The sequence below is a fragment of the Erythrolamprus reginae genome, chromosome 2 (assembly GCF_031021105.1).
Source record: "Erythrolamprus reginae isolate rEryReg1 chromosome 2, rEryReg1.hap1, whole genome shotgun sequence".
Taxonomy (NCBI): domain Eukaryota; kingdom Metazoa; phylum Chordata; class Lepidosauria; order Squamata; family Dipsadidae; genus Erythrolamprus; species Erythrolamprus reginae.
The window spans coordinates 108784122-108808160 of NC_091951.1; the positions used below are offsets into that span (position 1 = coordinate 108784122).

At 39.5% G+C, this 24039-nt stretch overlaps 1 protein-coding gene across 3 annotated transcripts in view; it reads left to right on the plus strand.

Annotated features, from left to right (window-relative positions):
* Positions 1-24039, plus strand: part of CAMK2A (calcium/calmodulin dependent protein kinase II alpha) — a 177991-nt gene that overhangs the window by 34443 nt on the left and 119509 nt on the right. For all 3 annotated transcript variants that reach the window (XM_070739068.1, XM_070739070.1, XM_070739071.1), the window contains exon 2: positions 11424-11518. In XM_070739068.1, the coding sequence (XP_070595169.1) occupies positions 11424-11518 (95 nt within the window). The remainder of the gene's footprint in view (positions 1-11423; positions 11519-24039) is intronic.

A 24039-nucleotide genomic window follows, 5' to 3' on the forward strand; every position in this document is an offset into this window, starting at 1 on the left:
ATTTTATTTTATTTTATTTTATTTTATTTTATTATTTTATTTTATTTTATTTTATTTTATTTTATTTATATTTATTTATTTAAATACACAATGAAGGTTATAGAGGATATAGCCGTAGTAAAATATATCAGAGAAAGAATAGAAGAGATAAATGAATAAAATATAAGAATAAAGATATAGGATATAGGAATAAGATATAGGAATAAAATATATCAATGAAAGAATAGAGAAAGGATATAGGAATAGAAGAAAAGATATAGGAGACATAGGAGAGACAACAGGACAGGAGACAAAAGGCACACTATTGCACTTATGCATGCCCCTTACTGACCTCTTATCTGGTGAGGTCAACCATGGATAGTCCAAAGGTAAAATGTTGGGGGTTAGGGGATGACACTACGGAGTCCGGTAATGAGTTCCACACTTCGACAACTCGATTTCTGAGTCTAGTATTGTTTGTTACTAGTTGTTCGAGTCTTGGGTTGGTAAAAGCATTGTAAAGAGTTGAGTGTATGGGTTTAGTTGTACATTCATTTAGGTTCCAGTTGATATGAGGTAGGTTGAGGTCACCAAGAAAAATGAGAGGGTGTGGTTAGGAGGCTGCTCATATTAGTAGTAAGGTTAACCTATATCCTAGTCCCACCAAAGGTCATCTGTACATGCAATCAGAGTAATTTCCTTGCTACTTTCCATACAATATTTCTCCTAATGTCCTTGTGAGGTATAAACTGACTTTCTCAACAAACTGCCTTAAAAAGGCAAGATTAGAGATACAACAAAGTATTGTCCAGAGCGGTGGGACCCAGAGATGGCTTTCTGAGTAGGGTAATGCATCTGATATAGAGCTGGTATCCATCAGTTGTCTGGAGCAGATCAATTATGTTTTCCCAGATCAGGCTTTTCTCAAATACAAACAAAGAGAAGAAGTGAGCTAGATAATAATGCTAGAGCACTAGGGTTAGGGTAGGAACTGTAAGGGACCTTATGCAACTTGAATGGATCTCTGTGCTTTAACAAATGTTTTCACTCAGACTGTTCAGCCAAAATGGATACATTGTCGAACCAGCTTTAGGCTTAGTCCTCAATTTGCCTATAATGCAAATGTTCAAGGCTGCAATTTGAGAACTCCTGACTATGTACAGATTATAAAGCGATGACTAAAAACATATAGCATAATTTATTTACTTCTTACTCAATCCTAATTCCAGCTTTGTTCATTTATCATTTAGGGGTCTATGGTACTGCAAAATTAGAGACCCTCAATCCCAAAGTGTTCTCTCCCCAACCTGAAACTATTGCTGTTTTCATCTGCAGTCATTTGATATATTATTCAGTGGAAGACTACTCAGCAGAAAGAATGACATGATCATGAAGCTGGAGTCATAAATTTCTAATCCAGTGGATGGATGAAACACTTGAGAAAGGAAGATGCCAAGCTTTGTATCTGAAACCTCTGGGAACAGATCAAACAAGTCAAAGTATGCCTTTAGTTGTGTGATTGAAGCCTTGTTCATTTTTTACATAGAACATGTGCAACACACATAGAAGAGGGGTGAGGATTTGTAGAATCATGGCTACCATCTTAATATTTTTATTCTTCCCTATAGACATCTATATTTCGTTTACAGCACTCTTAGGATTCTGGGAACCAATTTACTTATGGCGAAGATAGATAAGTCGGATTAAAGGAGAACTGGAAGAATATTGGGCATTACATGACCTTGGTGAAATTTAATAATAATAATAATAATAATAATAATAATAATAATAATAATAATAATAATAATTTATTAGATTTGTATGCCACCCCTTTCCGAAGACTTGGGGCGGCTCACAACAACGATAAAAACAATATTATACTGGCACAAATCTAATATTAAAAAAAACCTAAAAACCCTATCATAATTAAAAACCAAACAGCACATACATACCAAACATAAATTATAATAAGCCTGGGGGAAAGGTATCTCAAATCCCCCATGTCTGGCGGTATAGGTGGGTCTTAAGTAGTTTACGGACGACAAGGAGGGTGGGAGCAGTTCTAATCTCCGGGGGGAGTTGATTCCAGAGGGCCGGGGCCGCCACAGAGAAGGCTCTTCCCCCGGGGCCCGCCAGACGACATTGTTTAGTCGACGGGACCCGGAGAAGGCCAACTCTGTGGGACCTTATCGGCCACTGGGATTCGTGTGGTAGCAGGCAGTTCCGGAGGTACTCTGGTCCAATGCCATGTAGGGCTTTAAAGGTCATGACCAACACTTTGAATTGTGACTGGAAACTGATCGGCAGCCAATGCAATTTAGTTTTGTGATTCTTTCAATACAACATTTCCACAGAAAACTCAAAGTTTAATTTGTCTTTGCAGCTTGACAGGCTTCTAGCTACATTCAAGAAATAAATTGAAACCAGATAGTTCTTTGAAGAAACTCATAAAATGGCAACAGAACTGTATTATCCAGAAACAATAGTGTAATTTTATTTTTATCTTAGTGTGGGTAGATAGAGTCACCATATTTTATAACCTTTTCTGAGAAAGCCGAAGTGGTGCAGATTTTGAAAAATCCAGATTGGCACCATTCTTTCTTTCATTAAAATTCATTGCACATGGCACATTTGTGTTAGGAGACATTTGATAAGACAGAAGGTATTGAATGCTTTCCATCAGTGGAAAAAGTCACAGTTGCGGGTGGGGTGGGAAAAAGACAATGTAAAATACTCTGAAGGTGCCAAATGTTTGATGGCAGGAAACAAATCACTGCTTTCTATAATATGAAGATGCTTTTCCTTGGGTTTTTTACATTATAGTTTCTCCTTCAAATGTCATTTGAGTGCAAATACATCCTTGGTTGGATAAAATACATGTTGGCCATATCAGATTAAAAATACATCCTTAATATCTCCTACTTGGGAAGCCTTGTTTCCTCACTTTGATCTCAAGACAATGTATGAGTAATTCAGAAAGAAATCATCTCTCTTCATGAATTTGGTTCAGTTTGGGAAACCTACTTTTCCCCCACAATATTTCAATGTTACAGTATAAAATTTCCTGGAGAGAGCTCAAGATATTGCTATGATCCATATATAAATAGCAATTTCCTGTCAATTTCCTGTGTCAAGTTTCCCCACCTGAGAATAGCATCTGGTTTTTTGAGAAAAAAAATCCTTATATTTGTGAAGTTTTTTCATGGATCTTCTTCCTATGCAAGGTGGAATCAAATATGTGGTTGGTATTTGAAACTCAAACTCAGTTTTTGCTTTTAACTTAGTTTTGGAAGACAAATAGGCTTTCTTTCAGGCTTAAACAGATATCCACAGGAGCCATTTTAAAATTAGCCAAGCTCCCCAGAGCAAATATTTTGCTCTTATATCTTTCTTCTCTGCTTCACCAGGTATTGCATGACAAATAAAATCTCCCCTGTCTTTAATTAATTAGATAAAATTTGATAATTATCTATTGCAATTTGTGGTACTTCAAATTTTGCATTTGGAAGGCTTTAAAGCAAAATTAGTTTATTGATAGTTATTGTTCTTGATTTATAGATCAATTCCAGAATTGGATCCAGTACACTCCAATTTCTTTAGTAAACAATAAAAGGTGAATTGCAAAATCCAGCACTACACAGATTGTGTAGTCTTGGATATTGCAATTTACTTACAACCATAAAAGTGTAAAAAGAAATCAAATACCTAAAGCCAAATAATAACCCTACAACAACCCTACAACCCGCATGTATCAAATATCAAAACACTAGATATTATCCAGAATAATGTTTGCCAGTTGAGGGTATAAGTTGCCCTCCACTTATACTCATGAATGAGTCTAGAATTTCACTTGTAAATTTTTGTCAAGTCAAAGTATCACATGACTGAAATCAAAGTTGTAACTATCTATTTACAATAGATTTTAAATAAACACTGCAGTCATTAAGCAAATCCATTTTCCCCATGGATGTTTTGTTAAAAACTGGAGCAAACACTAGAAACTGGCACAAAACTCTCCAATTGTGATCACATGATTGCAAATATCCATGAAGTGAGCTAGTTGCTCTATGCCCAAAATGTGATCACAAAATTGTGAGAGTTTGTATGGCTGTCATAACTCTGAAAATGGGTCAAAAGTGGAGGGGCATGGTCATCGCTGCGGCGAGACGGCTTCTCCTTCGTGCTTGCGGGAGGATGCTGAATCCCCGCTATTAATTAATTAATTAATTTATTTATTTATTTATTACAGTTGGAAGAGACCACGTAGGTCATCTAGTCCAACCCCTTGCTCAGGCAGGAGTCCCTATACCATTTTGGACAAATGGCAGTGCAATCTCCTCTTGAAAATTGCAAGTGTTGGAGCGTTCACAAATTCCGCAGGCAAGCTGTTCCACTGGTTGATCGCTCTTTCCTGTGAGATCGACCTGGAACCTCCCTGGAGGTGTGTGAAAAAAGGGGTCTTTGTCTCCTGTTGTTTTTGGAGCTGACATGCCCAGCGACAGGCAGAGCTGTGATCTTGACTGGCGGTGGGTGAAATGACCTCGGTCGCCATATCCGCGGTGACTACGTGCTGGGAAGATAGGATTTGAAGCATTGGGAGTCATCTGGAAGGAAAAGAAACATAAGCTCTTGTACTGGAGGGTGAGAAGAATAAAAGCCTGTTGGAAAGGATGAGTGATTTTGCCAGAGGGGACCTTGGTTCGGATTTTTAAAAATCTCTTTGTTTCGGAAGTTGGGAAGTGGAAATGGCTGCGGCTGTACTATTTTTGGACATATTATTTGGCTTTTAAATGAACTTTAAAATGTATTTAAAACCCCAAGAACTTTTACAAATTGTTTTTATCTGTGGAAGTTGGGAACACAAGACTGGACTTTCAGAATTAGCATAATTTAAATTTCAAAGTGGTTATAGAAGTGAGAATTGAAGAATTGGGAGTAACTGTGATTGCATACTGATGAAATCTGCTGGTGAAGTTGAAGCAATATTTGGTTGGACTTGTTCACTGCATTTGTCCTTGATGCAATGAGACTGGGCAGATTGTTTTCCTTTTTTAAGTGATAAAGAGGAACTGAAAAATAAATAGAAAGAGAACATCTTGGGCTGGAACTTTATTTGAACTTGGAAAGGGTAAGTAGGAAAGAAGGATATAATCTGTTTTGGAAAATTTTGGCTCCTGGATATTATAAAGGTCAATTGAATATTTGGATAAAACTTTTTGATACATTAACTTTGCAAAAGAGGGAAGACATAAGAGATTTGTTCAAAGATATACTTAAAGAGATCCAGGAACGGAAAGAAGAAATCAGAAAACTCACAGCAAGACTGTAGTGAAATTGAAGGAGAAGAAGAAAAGAGTCCTCAACTCTTTTCTTCTTCTCCTTCAATGGAATTGAATGAGCAACAGAGAAATGGAAATAGAAAAGTATCACCAGAGGGGCATTCCCAAAAGGAACTGATTAAAGGACACAACATTAATGAAATAGTAGTTTTTAGAAATGAATTGGAAAATGGTTTGATTGAAGGAGGGATTGAAGGGGTTGATGGACATATTCTTGATTATTTAAGCACTACTTTAAGCACTAAGGAAATAAAGAATAGATATGACTCGACACCCCAGAAATGGCAGAGTAAGAAAAAAGTCAGAATGGAAATGAAAAAGATTCTATATTTTGGTAAAAAGGAAGGCAAGGTGAAAATATATGGGTTTAAAATGATAAAAAAATAAAAGCCCTCAGGATTGGCAAAGATGGCATTTTGAGGAGGGATGATTATTAAATATGCATTAACTATGAAATAATTTAGTTAGAGTAATTATGTGTTGTTTTTAAGATATATTTCAAGTTATTCCATTTTATTGAACTAAAGAATTATATAGAAATAGATAGATATATTTTGATTATTGGATTATTGAAATTACAGTATTGGGAAAGACAATGACAATGAAGTGATAAATATTTGAATAATAATTGATTATGATTTGAAACAAAATATGATTATAATACTAAGATGATTATTAATCAAAGATTTAAAATAATGGGTGGATTAATTTTTATATTGTTATAATCATAGTTCCCTGTAAGCTGAGCAGTGAGCAATCGCTCACTTAAAAATCATCATCAACTCAGAGTTTTCCAAACCTGCCCAGAAGCTGAGAGGGAAAGAGTGAGAGGGAAGGAGAGAGAGAGGGAGAGAGAGAAATAGATAGAAAAAAGAGAGGGAGGAAAAGAAAAAGAAAAAGAATGGGAGTAAGGAAGAGAGAAAGAAAATCAAAATCTAGTTTGAAACTAGCTCAACTATTTAAGTGGCATTTTGATATTGATAGAGTTGCCCTATTATGAGCTCACTGTTATAGACACACAGTACAGTACAGTGGTACCTCAAGATACGAACCCCTCGTCTTACGAACAACTCGTGATACGAACCCGGGGTTCAGAAAAATGTTGCCTCTTCTTACGAACTTTTTTCGAGTTACGAACCGGCATTCGGAGACTGCTGGGAAGCCGTGCGGCTGTTTTAAAAGGTGACAGCCGGGCGGCGGGGCTTCCCAGAAGCCTCCCGAATGCCGGTTCGTAACTCGAACAAAGTTCGTAAGAAGAGGCAAAATTTTTCTGAACCCCGGGTTTGGTTCGGGAGGTTGCTGGGAAGCCCCCCAGCCCGGCTGTCACCCTTTAAAACAGCCGCGCGGCTTCCCAGCTGTCTCCCGAAGCCGAACGCGGAAGTTCGGCTTTGGTGTTCGGCTTCAGGAGACAGCTGGGAAGCCTCGCGGCTGTTTTAAAAGGTCGCAGCCGGCCTGGGGGGGCTTCCCAGCACCCCCCCGAACCCGGGTTCTGGGTTCAGGGGGGTGCTGGGAAGCCCCCCAGGCCAGCTGCGACCTTTTAAAACAGCCGCGCGGCTTCCCAGCTGTCTCCCGAAGCCGAACGCGGAAGTTCGGCTTTGGCGTTCGGCTTCAGGAGACAGCTGGGAAGCCGCGCGGCTATTTTAAAAGGTCGCAGCCGGCCTGGGGGGCTTCCCAGAACCCCCAGAACCCCGAACCGGGTTCAGGGGGGTGCTGGGAAGCCCCCCAGGCCGGCTGTCACCTTTTAAAACAGCCGCGCGGCTTCCCAGCAGTCGCCGAAAGCCGTTTTTTGGTGGGGTTTTTTTTGGTTGCACGGATTAATTGACTTTACATTGTTTCCTATGGGAAACAATGTTTCGTCTTACGAACCTTTCGTCTTACGAACCTCCTCCTTGCACCAATTAAGTTCGTATCATGAGGTATTACTGTATTTTATTTTGAAATTCTCTGAGGCAAAACAGGTTGGGTTTTTTATTTATTTATTTATGTGTTTGTTTGTTTATTTATTATTTCTGTGCCGCCCACTCCCGAAGGGACTGCCGCTCAGACACTATACTTTTCTGCCCCCCCCAAAAAAAGTTAGAGGGAACACTGGTTATAATACTGGTATAATAATAGAGTTTGATTTTCTTTTTGTCTATTTGGCTTTTTCTCTCCCCCCCTTTTTTTCTTTGCTCTTTTCTTTCCCTTTTTAAAATCTATAATTTCTCTTTTTTATTATTTGTAGTTGATAAAGTCTTTTTTCTTGTAAGGGCTTTGTAGAATACATAAGAAGGAGGAGTAGGCACTATGGCATATCTGAAGTATTAAAGGAGAAGGATATTATTTTAATAAGGTTTAAAAGAAATTAAGCTTGAATTCAATTAGATGAAAATTAGATATCTAAATGACAAAAATAGAAGTCAAAGTTGGGGGGGTTGGATTGACATCGAAAGTAATTAATTTGGAACTAATAACTTTTTGCAGTGAGATTAATTATAAATAATGTACTAACTTGATACTGTTTTTATTATAATATGAAAATATTTTAAAATGTATTGAAGAAGTTTGTATGGAGAAAAAAATATTACCCGCCCCCCAAAATGGGTCCAAGCTAACTCTGCCGAGATTTGTCATAGTTTCAAAAAGAATGCTGAAATGTGCAGCTGGAGAATGAACAAGCGGGAATGTTGGCTGTGCATGCTGCCTCCTAGGGAGGAGCAATTTTCAAATATTGGCCCAAAACAAGAGAATGTGCGATCCTGAACTGGATGGGGGAGGGAGGAAAAGGAGTAGGGTAACCACACCCTTGAATTTGCCAGGATATAGCTATTATATCAGAAAGTTATGGCTTTAGTCTGGCAAGATTCTGTCCATTAGCTGTAAAATAATAAAGAACTGGACTTCATTGGCTCTCACTCTGCCTTTGGACATAGGTCTTACAATGATCATTAAGTGACCGATCATAAGTTAAAGAGTATCTGTGGTGCCAGAGAATCAATTTGATGTATTGATTTTTATTAACTTTGTGTTCTGCTCAAAAACATATCCTAAAGTTCTGTTCCCGGGTCTATTTGACCCAAACCGCAAATTGTTCATTTTAGGTACTTATATTTGGTCTTTCTGAAAGCTTTTTTCACTTGGAAACAAGTTTGAAAATTTCTGCACGCAATGAAATGAAAATTGAAATGAAAAAATTAATGCTTATTGGTTGATTTTGCTGGTAAAATGCATCCCCCATTTTTGTGAATTTTTTTTCAATTTATAGATAGTTTTGCCTGCAAAATTCATTCTATTTTTACTAAGGTTGGTGTGGCCTTATTTCTGATTTTAAAAAACCAATAAGCATCATTTTTTTCAGTTCATTTATATTTTTCTTCTGTTCAGAAATGCTCAAACTACCAATCCCACATCAACTTTAGTAAAATTGAACGCATTTTCCGGGCTAAACTATCTATACATTGGGGGAAAAAAGTTCACAAAAAAGGGGGTATGCATTTTATGATCAAAATAAACCAATAAGCATTATTTTTTTTCCATTCAATTTTCATACCTTTGTGTGCAGAAATGTTCAGACTACTTTCCAAGTGAAAAAAGTTTTCAAATTGACCAAACATAAACACCTCAAATGAAGAATTTCCGGGCCGGGTCAGGGTGACCCGGGAACAGAACTTAAGGCCTATTTTTTTCAGCAAGAAAGAAGCCCCCCACCCCCCAAAAAAATTCTCATAGAATTCTCATAGAACCCCTGAAATGATGCAAAGTCATGAAATTTCAAGTTTCAGATATGCAGGGAAGTTTTTTTACAGGGTCTCAAACTTTGATTTTCAGAACAGCAGGGTTTATTGATTGTTTCCTCATTGCTCATTTGACCCCCATGAAAATCATTAAGTGTTGTACCTCAAGATTCTTGACAACTGTATCTTTTCTTTTATGTACACTGAGAACATACGCACCAAAGACAAATTCCTTGTTTGTCCAATCACACTTGGCCAATAAAAATTCTATTCTATTCTATTCTATTCTACTCTACTCTACTCTACTCTACTCTACTCTACTCTACTCTATTAAGATTCCTGACTATAAATTAGGAGACAGATGTTCTAGTCCTACTTTAGCCATGTAAACAGATGCGGGAGTCTGGGCCAGAACTCTATCTCAGCCTTAGGAAATAGTAAATGAAAAATCAATTCCAAAAAAAACCTTGCCAAGGAAACTGCAAGGACTTGTTCAAACAGTGGCATTATTTCTTGAAGATTCCACTATTAAGATGGAAATACAGATTATCATTTTTGGTTTTTGATAGGGTTGTCGACTCCCATAAAGGGAGAGTTCATGCAGTTGAGCTCCGCTTGGATTTATGGCTTCTGATTAAACGGAACCTGCAAAGTTCGGCATGACGAATCCGAACCCGAACTTTTAAAAAAGTTTGGGTAAAGTTTGGGTTCGGGCTCGGTGTTTGCTCGAACACCGCGAAACGCTGCCACCCAGGAGGAGAATGCGAAATCCCATAGTGGGATTCCCCACCTCCTTTTGCTTGCAGCACTGCAAGCAAAAGGAGGTGGGAAATCCCACTATGGGATTCTGGGGGTGGGACTTTGACGTCACGGAGACTACTTCCTGGCCAGCCAAAACGGAGAGGAAGGAGTCTCCATGACGTCAAAGCCTTGCTCCCGGAATCCCATCATGGGATTCCCCACCTACTTTTGCTTGCAGCGCTGCTGCAGCATCCTTTTCTGTAAAAATATTTTTACAGAAAAGGACACCGCTGCGGCTTGCTGCTGTTTGGGTTCGGGTTTGGTGAACTCACCCGAACTTCATGGCGAACTTCGTTGGGTTCGCCCAACACTACTTCTGATCAAAGAACAGGTAGAAGCCAAGACCAGGAGAGCTTTTGCCTAGTTTTGATTGGCTCATCTGCTTTGCCCTTACCTGAAACAGGATGCTCTGAGGAAGGGTACACATGCTCTTGTCATGTCAAAAGCAGGTTACTGTAATTCATTGTACATGGGTCTGCCCTGTAGACCTTTTGGGCCATCTCAGTACTACCACATTATACCACTGCAGCAGGAGCTGAAATAGTTGTTTTGAGTGCAAGTATTGTTGGCTGCTATCTGGAAAGCCTTATAAGGGGTTGTCTTCTTGTCAGCCTTTCTGCTTTCTGAGGCTGAAACAATCGATTGGCCCAAGACATCCAACTGGCTTTATTTACATATTTATTATTTAGTTATTATTTGGATTTCTATGCCGCCCTTCTCCGTAGACTCAGGGCAGCTTACAAAGTGGAAGCAGTACAAAAAAACATATAATCCCCTTATATAGAGCGCTGGTGAGACCACATTTGGAATACTGTGTTCAGTTCTGGAGACCTCAACTACAAAAAGATATTGACAAAATTGAATGGGTCCAAAGACGAGCTACAAGAATGGTGGAAGGTCTTAAGCATAAAACGTATCAGGAAAGATTTAATGAACTCAATCTGTATAGTCTGGAGGACAGAAGGAAAAGGAGGGACATGATCGAAACATTTAAATATGTTAAAGGGTTAAATAAGGTTCAGGAGGGAAGTGTTTTTAATAGGAAAGTGAACACAAGAACAAGGGGACACAATCTGAAGTTAGTTGGGGGAAAGATCAAAAGCAACATGAGAAAATATTATTTTACTGAAAGAGTAGTAGATCCTTGGAACAAACTTCCAGCAGACGTGGTTGGTAAATCCACAGTAACTGAATTTAAACATGCCTGCGATAAACATATATCCATTGTAAGATAAAATACAGGAAATAGTATAAGGGCAGACTAGATGGACCGTGAAGTCTTTTTCTGCCGTCAGTGTTCTATGTTTCTATAAGAAGCCCAATTACTGAAAATTAATCTAAATTTTATCTGAACCCCAAATTATTAAAAAAATACCAATCACTTACATTCATTCCATTTACACTCATATATATTGTGGATGGGGCAGAACTAGAACACCAAGATCCCTTTCCATGTTAACCATTACAGCAAATCTGCTCTTGGGAAGCAGGAGGGGGCTGTTATAAAAGGATCAGCTCTAGGTAGCAAATCTGCTAGGTATACAACTGTTTGGCCCAACTTCTCACATATATTTTGTTTTCATTCCTGCAGAGGTGCTTTCTCCATTGTCAGGAGATGTGTGAAAGTGCTGTCAGGACAAGAATATGCTGCCAAGATAATAAACACCAAAAAACTTTCTGCTCGTGGTAAGTGCTCTCTGGCCTTTATACTCTTGCCTTTATTTCATTTCCCACGCCATGAGTGGCCTTTAAGCTACATCAGTGTTTAATAGTATTATTTTCTTCTAATTATTGAATCTGTGTAAGAAGAACTTCAAGAGGCATAGTCTACATCAGGGGTCCCCAATTCCTGGGACACAGCCCACTACTGGGGCATGGCCCGTTCCGAACTGGACTGCATGAGCATGCCCTATTGACGTAAGCAGTGAGCCAACACACACACACACACCTGTGCACAAGCTTGCCTAGGCCAGTTCCCTTCTTCCCCCTTATGGACTGCCACACTGCAAAAATTAGAGGCCACTGGTCTATGCCACTTACTAGCATGGAAGAAAATCAAGTCCCTGACAGCAGCTGGGTACAGACAAAAACTGTAGAACAGGGATTAATTATAATGGGTCAGAAAATATGATGCTAGTATTATTTTTCTGCAGGGCACACTCTTTTTAAAAAAAGTATAGAACTTGATTTCCAGATTTCCCAAGCACATCTTTTTGGTATGATTTATCCAAAATCTATGTTGCTTTTATCATTTTGAAAAAGAATTAGCGGTCTTTGTGCCATGGTAGAATCAATACCAGGAAACTGTTCTTCATTGTTGAAGAGCAGCATGTGTCCAAAGCTGTGTTGCACGGAATAGGGGTGGGATAAGGATCAGAACTAAATTTGCATTGATTTCATTCACATTGTTGCAGAAAATTTGAATGTTACCCAGTCAGGCATTTAATGTTTTTCTTTGACACACATTTATTTATTTATTTAAGTTATTTGTTAGGTTTTTATCAAAGGTAGTACCAGTAGCAATAGATGCTTTGGGTGCAATTCTAAAACATTGGGAGCACCACCAAAGACATTGACAAAATCACCATCAATCAATTGCAAAAAAAGCTTAACGTAGAACATCTTACATTCTGCAACAATACCTGTAATACCATCAAACATCTGTCTATCCCAGATCTTTGGGAAGGATTCAAGAGGTAGGCAATAAATGCCAGATTCAATACAATCTGACTATCCACAATACTAACATCCCACAATAGTTAGATATTGCTGAACTTCAACTGAAGACAAATAATGAATTTATTCTCCATAGCTTCAATATTTTACATTGTCTGTCACATTAAGTATTTCAATTTGATGGGAGTTTTGGAGTTGTATTCAAGACATGGAGAGGGAAATCCGCTGCCTTCGGTTCATGCAGAATAAGGTTCTGCGGGGGGATTAAAAACCAGCCAACCGTTGAATTCTCGCTACTCCAAAGTAACTTTTCATTTGATCATCATTCAGTTCAATATCCAATTTGCTAAATCATCCAAAGTTTAAAATGATTTGTTCTAATGAGAATAGCCTTTGGAACCTTTCTGCCTCCTTGTGTGTGAAAACGTGCTCTTTTCTTGGTTTCTCCAACTTTTAAAGAAGTTGAAATGAAGGGTGTTTTCACACATCACCTCTGAATCTCTTCTGCAATATTCTTGATAATGCAGCAGAAAAACAAGAGAACCTTTGTAGTCTGAATAAGCATTCTGGCAATGTGAGTTTTACATTAGAAAGCTAGCTTTAAAGAGCTCCTTTGAGTCTCTTCCACTGCCCCCAGCATTATAGAAATATACACTGGCTAAAGGTCTTTCCACACTTGTCTCCAACCATGGCTCTAACTTGTCCTTGAAGAAGTTATTCTGTAATAATGCCTTGACACTGCTTTTGTCTTATGTCTGATCTATGAATAATATAAGTGGAATCTCCCATAACTTTACTTGGAGTTAGCAAGTAGCATTCCCTCCTTTTATTTTGCCCCACTAGACTCAAGTGTTCTCAAACTGTTCAGTTTTGTCCCTCCTTGTCTTGGGGAAAAAAATCAACTGGCTGGCAGTAAATGGGAACAGAAACAACTGAAGCAAGAAAGATTGGCGAGGGGAGAGGGAAAATGACATACTATGATATTTTGTGATGACCTACCCTTGGATTTTATTTTGATTCAGCAGTGGGGAATCAGTCAACTGTCAGAATTCGCTATCAGACATGGCCATAAATCCTAACATTCCAGATTCTTAAGTCCCTATTAAGAAAGTGGCTTACAGCAGAAGTGATTAGATAAGTGCTTTAGGGCAGATCAAAAAGAAGAAACACATGGAGACAATTTGCCTACAACATAATGCAGAAACTGAGATGTTTTTCTGCTTTAGACCTTTTTCTCCCACCTTTTACTGCCAAGGGATTTTTGACCGGGGTTAAAACAACTGTTCTGTGCTTACACAATAAATTATAATGATTGTGTCTGGCCTGAGAAATGTTACTTCAATCCTCACACCTCCTAACGGGATCTCAAGGAAATTTGTCTTGCACACCATGTGCAAAAGGCTCGTTTTCAATCTCTGCTGTCTCCAGCTTCTACACCAAGCAACCATTAATTTTCTGACCGGGGTTGGTGAGAGTTGTAGTCCAATGCATCTGTGAGATGCTATAAGACAGGGGTCTCCAAACTTGGCAACTTGGCATGGTGGTTGGGGAATTCTGGGAGTTGAAGTCCACAAGTCTTACAGTTGCTAAGGTTGGAGACCCGGCTTATGGAAATGCAATCTAGAGAGCCTCTGCCAGCCCCCAATGTTTTTTAGATAGACAAATCATTGAGATCCTTCAAAGAAAGCTTCAAAGCCTTTTATCTCCTCTTTTCCATTTTGCAAACCGAGAGGTTTGATCTCTTGGGACAGGCAGTCCTCCCAACTCTGGATTCACTGGTAGAGGGTTACGGGAAGCCCTCACAGCCAAAAATGGAGCATGGGCGCCTGTTTTTTTCTGGCAGAGCACTTGGGCCACCACAGGCACACACACCTCCCCCCCCAAATGAGTGATGTCATGTTGCCCACCAGGGTCAAACACAACTCTGGTGCATTCCTCAATGAAATTGGATTTGACACCCCTGTATTAAAGTGTCTATACACTGTTCCCTTGATTTTCGCGGGTTCAAACTTCGCGGAAAGTCTATACCACGGTTTTTCAAAAATATTAATTAAAAAATACTTTGCGGGTTTTTTCCCTATACCATGGTTTTTCCCACCCGATGACGTCATATGTCATCTCCAAACTTTCGTCTGCCTTTAATAAATATTTTTTTTAATAAACTTTAATAAATAAACATGGTGAGTAATAATCTGAACGGTTGCTAAGGGAATGGAAAATTGCAATTTAGGGGTTTAAAGTGTTAAGGGAAGGCTTGTGATACTGTTCATAGCCAAAAATAGTGTATTTACTTCTGCATCTCTACTTCGCGGAAATTCGACTTTCACGGGCGGTCTCGGAACGCATCCCCCACGAAAAGCGAGGGAACACTGTATTTTCTTAAAGAAAGGATGATGGTCAGTAAAAGGTTACCTCCCTAGTCACCCAAAAGGCTTTCTTTCAGTTCATGATGGCCTACCACTGGCTCTGGAAAACAAAGCATCTATATTTGCTAATCTTATTTTTAAATGTTTCAAAACAGATTAATTTAGGGCAGTGATAGAAGCCTCTAAAGGGAAACGGATGCAGCAGCAGTGAAGCAGATTTCGTTTGCCAAGAGACGAATAAGCAGAGAGAGAGAGAGAGAGATACGCAATACTTAGTCAAGTAGCGCCTCAGGCTTCGGCTATGTCACAGAGGACTGCCTAGAAAGCTCAGCTGCCTTCCAGGTGAGAGGAAGCCCAAGAGACAGTGCCAGATTGTGCACAATGAACAGCAAAAGGCAGCTGAAAATGTACCCAGACCAGCAAAAAAAAAAAAAGGAGGGTAAAAAAGTCACATCTAAAAGAGCTGGTTCTCCCCCTCCTCTCCCCACAATAAAAGATTTATAATATTAACAACCACAATAATCTTTTTTTGCACATGAGCTGACCTTATTTTGGACAGACAAATGAAACTGTGCAAGAGTAAAAGAAAATTCTTTAAGATATTAGAAAGGTGATTTTTAAAAAACTCAACATCTTCCTCACTGTTTGTAGAAAATTTCTTGATTTTTTAAAAAAAGCAGACCTAGCCTGTACCTTGATGCTAGGAAAGGATTGATACAGGAGTATTGATTTGTGGGTGAAAAGAAGGAGCAGTGTTTCCCTTATTTTCAAGGACTAATGACAAAAATGCATTGGCAAATTATTCATGAGACTGTTGAACTGGGGGAGAAATGTGTCTGATTACAGAACTGAGAAATTAGAATTTATTAGTAAAGAATTCAGGAGGCAGAGATACCAGGTCATGTCTGGACTCAGAGAAGATCATTTATATCAAGGTAAGTTTAATTTAAATATTTTTCCCACCTTTATTATTTTTAAAATAACTTAAGGCAGTGAATATATCCAATATATCTGTCTCCTCCTATTTTCCGCACAACAACAACCCTGTGAGGTAGGTAGGGCTCAGGGGTGGGTTCTACTTACCTTCCCCACTGGTTTGCATCATGACAAAAGTACATATTTTATGCACATGTGTCACTTTCTGTGTCCCCTGTGCATGTGCAGCGCTATACAGTGATCCCTCGATTATCGCGAGGGTTCCGTTCCAAGACCCCTCGCGATAATCGATTTTTCGCGATGTAGGGTTGCGGAAGTAAAAACACCATCTGCGCATGCGCGCCCTTTTTCCATGGCCGCGCATGCGCAGATGGTGGAGTTTGCGTGGGCGGTGGGGAAACCCGGATCTTCGTCTGCTCGCTGCTGCTGCAGCCGCCCAGCAGCTGATCTGCTCGGCGGCAGCAGCGAGGAGCCGAATCGGGCTTTCCCCTTTGCGTGGGCGGTGGGGAAACCCTGATCTTCGTCTGCTCGCTGCTGCTGCAGCAGCAGCGAGCAGACGAAGATCGGGGTTTCCCCGCCTCCCACGCAAAGAGGAAACCCCGGCTCATCGCTGATGCCCCCGCTCGCCCGCCCGCCGCCCGCTGCCCGCCAGCAAGAGGGGGAGAGATAGAGAAAGAGAGAGAAGGAAAGAAAGAGATGAGAGAGAGAGGAAGAGAGTGTGAGAGAGGAAGAAGCAAGATATAGAAAGAGAGAGAGAAAGAAAGATGAGAAAGAAAGGAAGAGAGTGACGTCATCGGGTGGGAAAATCGCGATATAGCGTTTCGCGAAGATCGAGATCGCGAAAATCGAGGGATCACTGTACTTTTTCTGCTCATGCGCAGGAGCAAAAAATAAGTTGGCCCCGCTGTAGGCGGCACTGAGAGAACCAGCTTGTGGCAGGCCTGGGTCGCTGCCGGCTCCAGTGACCCAGGCCACCAAGTTACTACTGGTTTTATAGAATTGGTCCGAACCTCTAGTAGGGCTGAGAGAGAATGACTGGTCCAAAGTCACCAGGCTAAGTTCTATGGCTAAGGCAGAATTCACAGTCTCTTGCTTTCTACCCTGGTGCCTTAACTATTAAACCAAACTGTCTCTAATTAACATAGTGACAAATAATGAACTGGCCTGATGAGAGAAAAATGACATATGAAAAATCCAAAACTTAGTAGGCAGTAAATATTTGTGTGCTAGGGGCTGATAAACAATGAAGATAGGATAGAAATACTTTTAGATTCTGCCTGCTATGGGGGAACTACTCAGGTTATTTCCCCATGAAGCAGTAAATCTAGCAGACCAGAGCAGGGGTCTTTAACCTTGGCAACATTAAGACTTGTGGACTTAACTCCCAGAGTTCTTCAGCCAGCTTTGCTTAAAGTTACCAAGGTTGGAGATCCTTGGACCAGAGGACTCCTCTAATCTTTCACCCATCTAGTGAGATCAGTGATGGGCTCCTAGGGGAACAGTCAGGAACACAGTTCCGGTAGCAAAATTTGGAGCTCCACCCCAGAGCACCCGATTTGCACTGAAAGATGTTAAAACAAAATGCATAAGCCATGCCCACAGTAAAAATTTTGGTAGCCCATCACTGAGTGAGATGTTCTCCATTGCAAGTCCACCATTGGACCTTTTATTGTGAGTGTTCAGTATGTGGTTGCTTTCTTCACAAAAAGACTTCTTGGCAGAGGAAGCAGGCTGGCTTACATTAGCAGGAGCTGCTGACTTAAGATCAAGAATGGCATATATTTCTAAGTGAGCCATCTTTTTTGGGAGGTGGGGCAGAAGATACTCAGTTGGACATGGATAAAGCCATCAACAATTTTGCTTTCCTACTCTTTACCCCATAACCCAAAAGAGATGGTGAAGGCTGATCTTGTCTGGCCATATTTAGAGATGTTTTAATTTGGATTCCAGCATTAAGGAGGGAATCAGACTTAAAGGTCTATTCTCTGTCTCTATTTTTTTCATCTGGAAGCATTATGTGGTTTTGTCAACATCATAGATTGGTTTAATGCTAAATAAATAATTTAAATAATAACTCGTTAAAGTGTACACCATTAAGGGTAAGACGTGGATAATTAAAATGATAAATAATTAATATGTACACACAGAAACTGAAAAAATATCCGAAGGGAGAATACAGAATTTGATTCAGGATAATATCTAAACCAAAACCGAGGGCTGACATTACAAGACGGTGGTGGAAACTATCTAAGGAAACTATTGTAATATGTGTTATATCCTAATGCAAGGTCAACAATGGCTTTAAATGAAACAATTTCAGGAGAAGGAGCAGAGCACAAATGAATGGACTAAAATGGAAAAGGAGGCAAATGGTGGAGGGGAAAGGAACATAAAGTAAAATAAAAATTTGTTAAGATAATAAGCAAATCATGGAAAATGAAGCTGTGAAAAAAAGAACAGAAATTACAATCTGCCACCAGGAATGTAAACCCATGTAAAAGGGTTGGATTGGAAAGGTCCAGATACCAAAATTGATTTGGGGCATTTTGAAAAGAACTGCATTAGTTTTAAAATATATAATCCCTAGTACTATCCCATTATAGCACACCTACGGTCTGTTATTTAGTAAAATAGCAAAGTTCATGCTGAAACATCATTATTTTCTCTTCATAACTGCAATTACCACTTGTTTATGTCAGAAAACGTTGCCAGGTACAGAACATTCTTTTATCTGCAGGCATTTTGTCTGTCCTAACAATAGGAGTCAAGCTAATAAGCTAACTCTTGTGCTTGCTACTGTTAATGGTGATTGTGTGACTTCTTTCTTGCAATCATTGCAGGGATAGGCTATCAAGTCTGAACAGGCGACACTGCATTAATATTGTTAATAATTGCTGGGTGGATGCTGAAATCTCTCATCTTTCCTCTGCTGAAACTTATTTTATATCAATGGAGAAAAAAGAACATGGAAATTTAAATACATTCTTCCTTTGTTCTGCCTCTCCTCTTAAATTTGCATTTACTACTCTTTCTAGCTCTCTGCAGGGGGAAAATGAGTAGGTGTGACAAAGTGATAATTACTGAAGGAACATTATCAGTCTGTATTATGAAGCAGGTTTAGCAAGCTTACAGTGTTCTCTTTTTTTAAACCTAAAAATCTCATCTCCCCCATAACAAAAAATCTAAGACAATTCTGCTTCCTAGCTTTCTCTACACCACAAAGTTCTTATAATTATTTGCAGATTTTTCAGCATCACAATATGCCATCATTAATCAGATACTATATAAATGTTCTGTCTCCTCAATGTGGGGGCACGCACATGTGTTCCCTGGAAACTATACATTACTTCCTAACCTAAACTCTTTAATCCCAGCTGTTCTATTCTTGCTCAAATTGTTCACCCATCACACCCTGCAAATACACACTCTTACATTTAGGGGATGCAAGCGAAGTTATGTAATTCATTGATTTGATTCTTGATTTAGTTGCTGCTTTTGGGATTGGCAGAAATAAATAACCCAACACCCACTGTTAAGAGGAGCAGAGAATCTTAAAAAAAAATGAAACAGCCATGTAAACCCACTGACTGTGAAGCAATTCCTTCTGATCGGGGAGGTACAGTCACATTTTATGTTTTTAAGTTTAGTTCCAGCATATTCTTTAAGTTCTGACAGGAACAATATTCTGTGGTGGAATCTGGAGCAGAGTTGAGAGGAGGAGTGAAAAGGCTGGCTAGTCTTGAATCATTGAGGAGGAAGAAGGGGTTGAAAGGTGATCCTCCCTAAAACTTATTCTTAGTGTTTATCTAGTATAGCAGTGACTGCTAGAGGGATCTTGGAGTCTTAATGGACATCCAGCTAAACATGAGTCAGCAGTGTGCAGCGGCAGCCAAAAAAGCCAATACAATCCTGTTCTGCCAGCGTGTTTCAACCGCCCGTAATTACAGGGTAATTAGTCCACGAAAACACACACCACACAATAAAAGGAAAACCCAAAATTTTTATAAACAGAAAAACAGAAACAGCTCCCTTTTTAAATATCAAAGGGATTTTCTGGTACACACAAGGCACAGGTTAAATGCAATCCAATTGCTCACCCAATAACTGGGAAATTGAGTCCAATTCTAAAGTCCAGAGAGTCCACAAGCAATCTTGAACAGCACAAAAACCACGATCTTGACGAAACAATGAATCAGATAAACTGCCATGAGGCTAAAACACCAGGTTGCACTTTTATCTGTAGCACTAATTACAGCAGCCCCACCCAACCACAGGTGGCCTTATTTTCTCTTGTAATAATCCTTCAGTTGTTGTCTCCTATGCATCACTCTATGCATGCGTGGATGTGTCATTAATTCTTGTTCAGAATCTAAGGATGATACAGATGATTGATCTCCTCCTGGGCTGTCTGCCAAACTCCCCTCTTCCCTGTCACTCACACTTCCTTGGTCAGAGGAGGCTTCGTCGGCAGATTCCATCGGGAGCAAAACAGGCCTGCGGCATGTGGATATTTCCCCCACATCCACCTGCACATTCCTTGGGGCAGGAGCTGGGCCAGAGCTAACCACAACACAATCCTAAACTGCATTAATAGAGGAATAGAATCTACAGTGGTACCTCTACTTATGAACTTAATTCATTCTGTGACCAGGTTCTTAAGTAGAAAAGTTTGTAAGAAGAAGCAATAGGAATCAATGTAAAAGCAAATAATTGGGGAAACCTCAGGGAGGGTGGAGGCCCTGTCTCCTCCCCTAAAGAGGCCACACAGAAGCTTCTCCCCACCTTTTTCGGCCCTGTTTCTTCCCAGGAGATTCCTAGAGAGGCCCCATGGAGGCTTCTCCCAACCTTTTCTGATTACAGTTTCGGAGGCTCGGGTTTGTAAGTGGAAAATGGTTCTTGGGAAGGGCAAAAAAATCTTGAACACTTGGTTCTTATCTAGAAAAGCTCGTAAGTACAGGTGTTCTTAGGTAGAGGTACCACTGTATGTCTAAGGAAGGACTAATATCACTCTATAAAGCTTTAGCTAGACAACACCTAGAGTACTGCATTCAGTTTTGGTTACCAAACTACAAAAAAGATGTCTAGAGAAAGTGCAGAGGAGAGCAACCAGGATGATTAGGTGACTGGAAACTAAAACATACGAAGAACAGTTACAAGAACTAGGCATGGCTAGTCTAATGAAGAGAAGGACCAGGGGAGACATGATAGCAGTGTTCCAGTGATTGAGGAGCTGCCAGGCTATTTTCCAAGGGACCAGAAAGCCAGAAAAGGAATAATGGATAGAAACTGACCAAGAAGAGATTCAACCTGGAAATAAGGAGAAAATTTCTGACAGTAAGAGCAATCAACTAGTGGAACAGCTTGGCTTTGGAGGTTCCAACACTTGAAACTTTCAAGAGGAAATTGGACTGCCATTTGCCAGAAATGGTTTGAGCAGAGGTGGGGATGGGGTTGGACTAGATAATCTTGTAGGTTAGTATTTTCTGTAGTGAGTTGCATAAGCCTGGTGAGAATTCCTGTCAACAGGCAAATGATGATGTTCGTCCATTGTTTTCGAAGAGGATCTTGACATCTTGGGAGGGATGCCAAGACCTGCGCATAAATGTGATTAAAGTGAGGGAGAGGTGGACATAGTCAGCCTCTCTCGGTCTTCCCAGATTCCATTTTGTTCCAATAACAAGACAGAGTCAAGACATTGAAGATAGTCTGAGTGTAGTGGTTGACCAGGGTGTCTTTCATGTCTTGCTGTGCTCTTAGCATATCTCATCTTCATGATGTCCTAATCTAGTAGACTTCATCTGCTCAGTCCACTGGACTCTGTCTTCACGTGCTTGGAATATAGACAAGTCCCAATCTCACAGCAGGCAAATAATAATAAACACACCACTTTGATCAGGTCCCTCATGTCCTTTCAGGTTTCTTGTGCCTGACATATCCCCATGAAAAAGCTGAAGTCCCATTTTGCTATATGCATACAGAGTCAGGCCCAGCTTTGGTTGTTCATGCATGAAAAAACAAGAAGGCCACCTTACTGTTAACAGGAATTAAGAGTTAGGGTTTCAGTGCCAAAGCCTGCAAGCTTAGCTCTACATAAATCTCTTCATCAAGAGTATTGACTGGAAGCCGGGTCTTAGTAAATTGTAAGCTTTTGTTGTTGTTGATTGAGCGCATCAAGCAAATTGTGCGATGCAACCCAGTCAGATTTAGACAGATTTCATTTTTGCTTTCTAAAAAGAGAAGCTTTTATCTATTGAATGTGATTTTCCGCTTGCTCTTTATATAAGCTACTGTAGAAGAGAGCTGACACATGCCCAAGGTTTTTTTAGAAGCAATATTTTCTCTTCTGTTAGAAAATGTTTAACCAGTGGATCTCAATTCGAAGCAATGAACTCAAAACCTTTCTTTTGCCATAAAACTTGTAATTGCTTTTACATTGAACTTCATAATGAAGTCCAAGATTTGAATTAATGTCTTCACAAATTCAACAATCAGCAAAATATTGAATGATTGGTCCTTTCTTTCATAAAATAATCCTGACCCCTCTAGTACTTTGAAAGACTGGTTCTTTTCTTTCTGTTTCCACTACTGGGATAATAACACAATTAAAATATTCCTGAGCCTTTCACAGAGTCAATTTATGTGGCATCCTAATCCTTTCTCTATTGCATCTACTGATGATACAAACAAGCCAACCAACATGAACGACAGTGTTTAGCTGTATCCAAACCACAGACCATGTAGCAATTTGTGGCATTTTTAATAAGATAATAGTATCATAGAGTTATGAAGAACAATTGGGATCACCACATCCAAATGCCTGCTCAGTGCAGGAATCTAAATTAAATCATCCCAGACAGATGGGTATCTGGTCTCTTTGACCACATCCATTGAGGGGAAACCCACCATTGTCCAGAGAAATTGGTTCCATGTGTTTAAGATGGTCTCACTAGTCAAAAAAAAAAAATCAACGTAGAGTTGAATTCACATTTGACTTTCCTTAACTGGAATCCATTTTTTATGTCTTGCACTCTGAATCTGGAAAACAGTCTTGAACTGTTGCTCTGTGATAGTCATAGGTGACATGTTAAAACAAAAACGAACCGCCAATATATCGTTCTCATCACCATCCACTTTATCTATTACTTTCAGACTGATAGTCAAGGATTGACTATTCCACTTGGTTTCTTACTTGCATATTTTAAATATCCTGACTAGAGCTATATAAAAATTATAGCAGAACAGTGAATTAGCCTTTTATTGCCCTTCTCAGGAGACTAATTCATGATTCCCACCTCTGTAAATTTGACAACCAGAAGCTCAAGCAATGGTCCCAGTTGATCCCTTGGGAATTATCCTACTAACCTTTCTTTTAGAAGCTTAGCTTGATGGTTTCTATCAATATAAAGCAGGTTGCCTGTCAAAAGGAAAAAGTCTCCAAAAGGAAAAGTTTGGGATTGCTCAGAAATGAGAGGACAAAACCCTTTCACTGTGGAAATTATATTGGTTGGAGATATAAACTGGAAAGGCTGCGTTATGTTTCATAACTGAATGCTGTTTTAATGTAGAGCATATGAAACTGAATTGAGCTTTATATAATGCATTTTGTACCCAGGGTACCAAAATACTTTATAAAGCAATGAGTAGGAGCAGTAAGTGTGTGAGTAAATAACACAATCTGTATGTGTATCGGTGCAGCTGTCGCTCAGATGCAGTTTTGTAACTTTCCTTATTGCAAAAGGAAAGAATAGCCCAAGGCCCCCTCAAATATTTTCCTCCTTGTAATTTCCCACAAGTTCTGAAAATTTCAATTGAATAATCAGCGAAGCAAGCTAGGCTGATTTGCTCAATTGCCAATGAATTATTATATAAAACTGTCATTTATATAATGTTGCAGTCTCACTTGTTGCAGCTTTAGGGAACTGGACTCAGGCTTTGAAAAATCTGTTGCAAGATGTTTAGTCTTTTCTCGTATCTATTTTGCTGAATCCAGCTGAGAATCTGGATAGCTTGCACAAAAAAAAAGGATTGTTGTTGTGGCATAACAGATTTTTTTGTGGTATTGTTCACCAGATGTCATAACAGCTCTTCTATGAAAATTAGCCATCAGATTAAAGCAATACCTGAAAATCTATAAATATAAAGGAACATCAGTACAATGTGATAAGTGTGGATAGAAACATAATTCTGAAAATGAAAAAACATAAAATATCTTATTCCTCCTATTCCAAA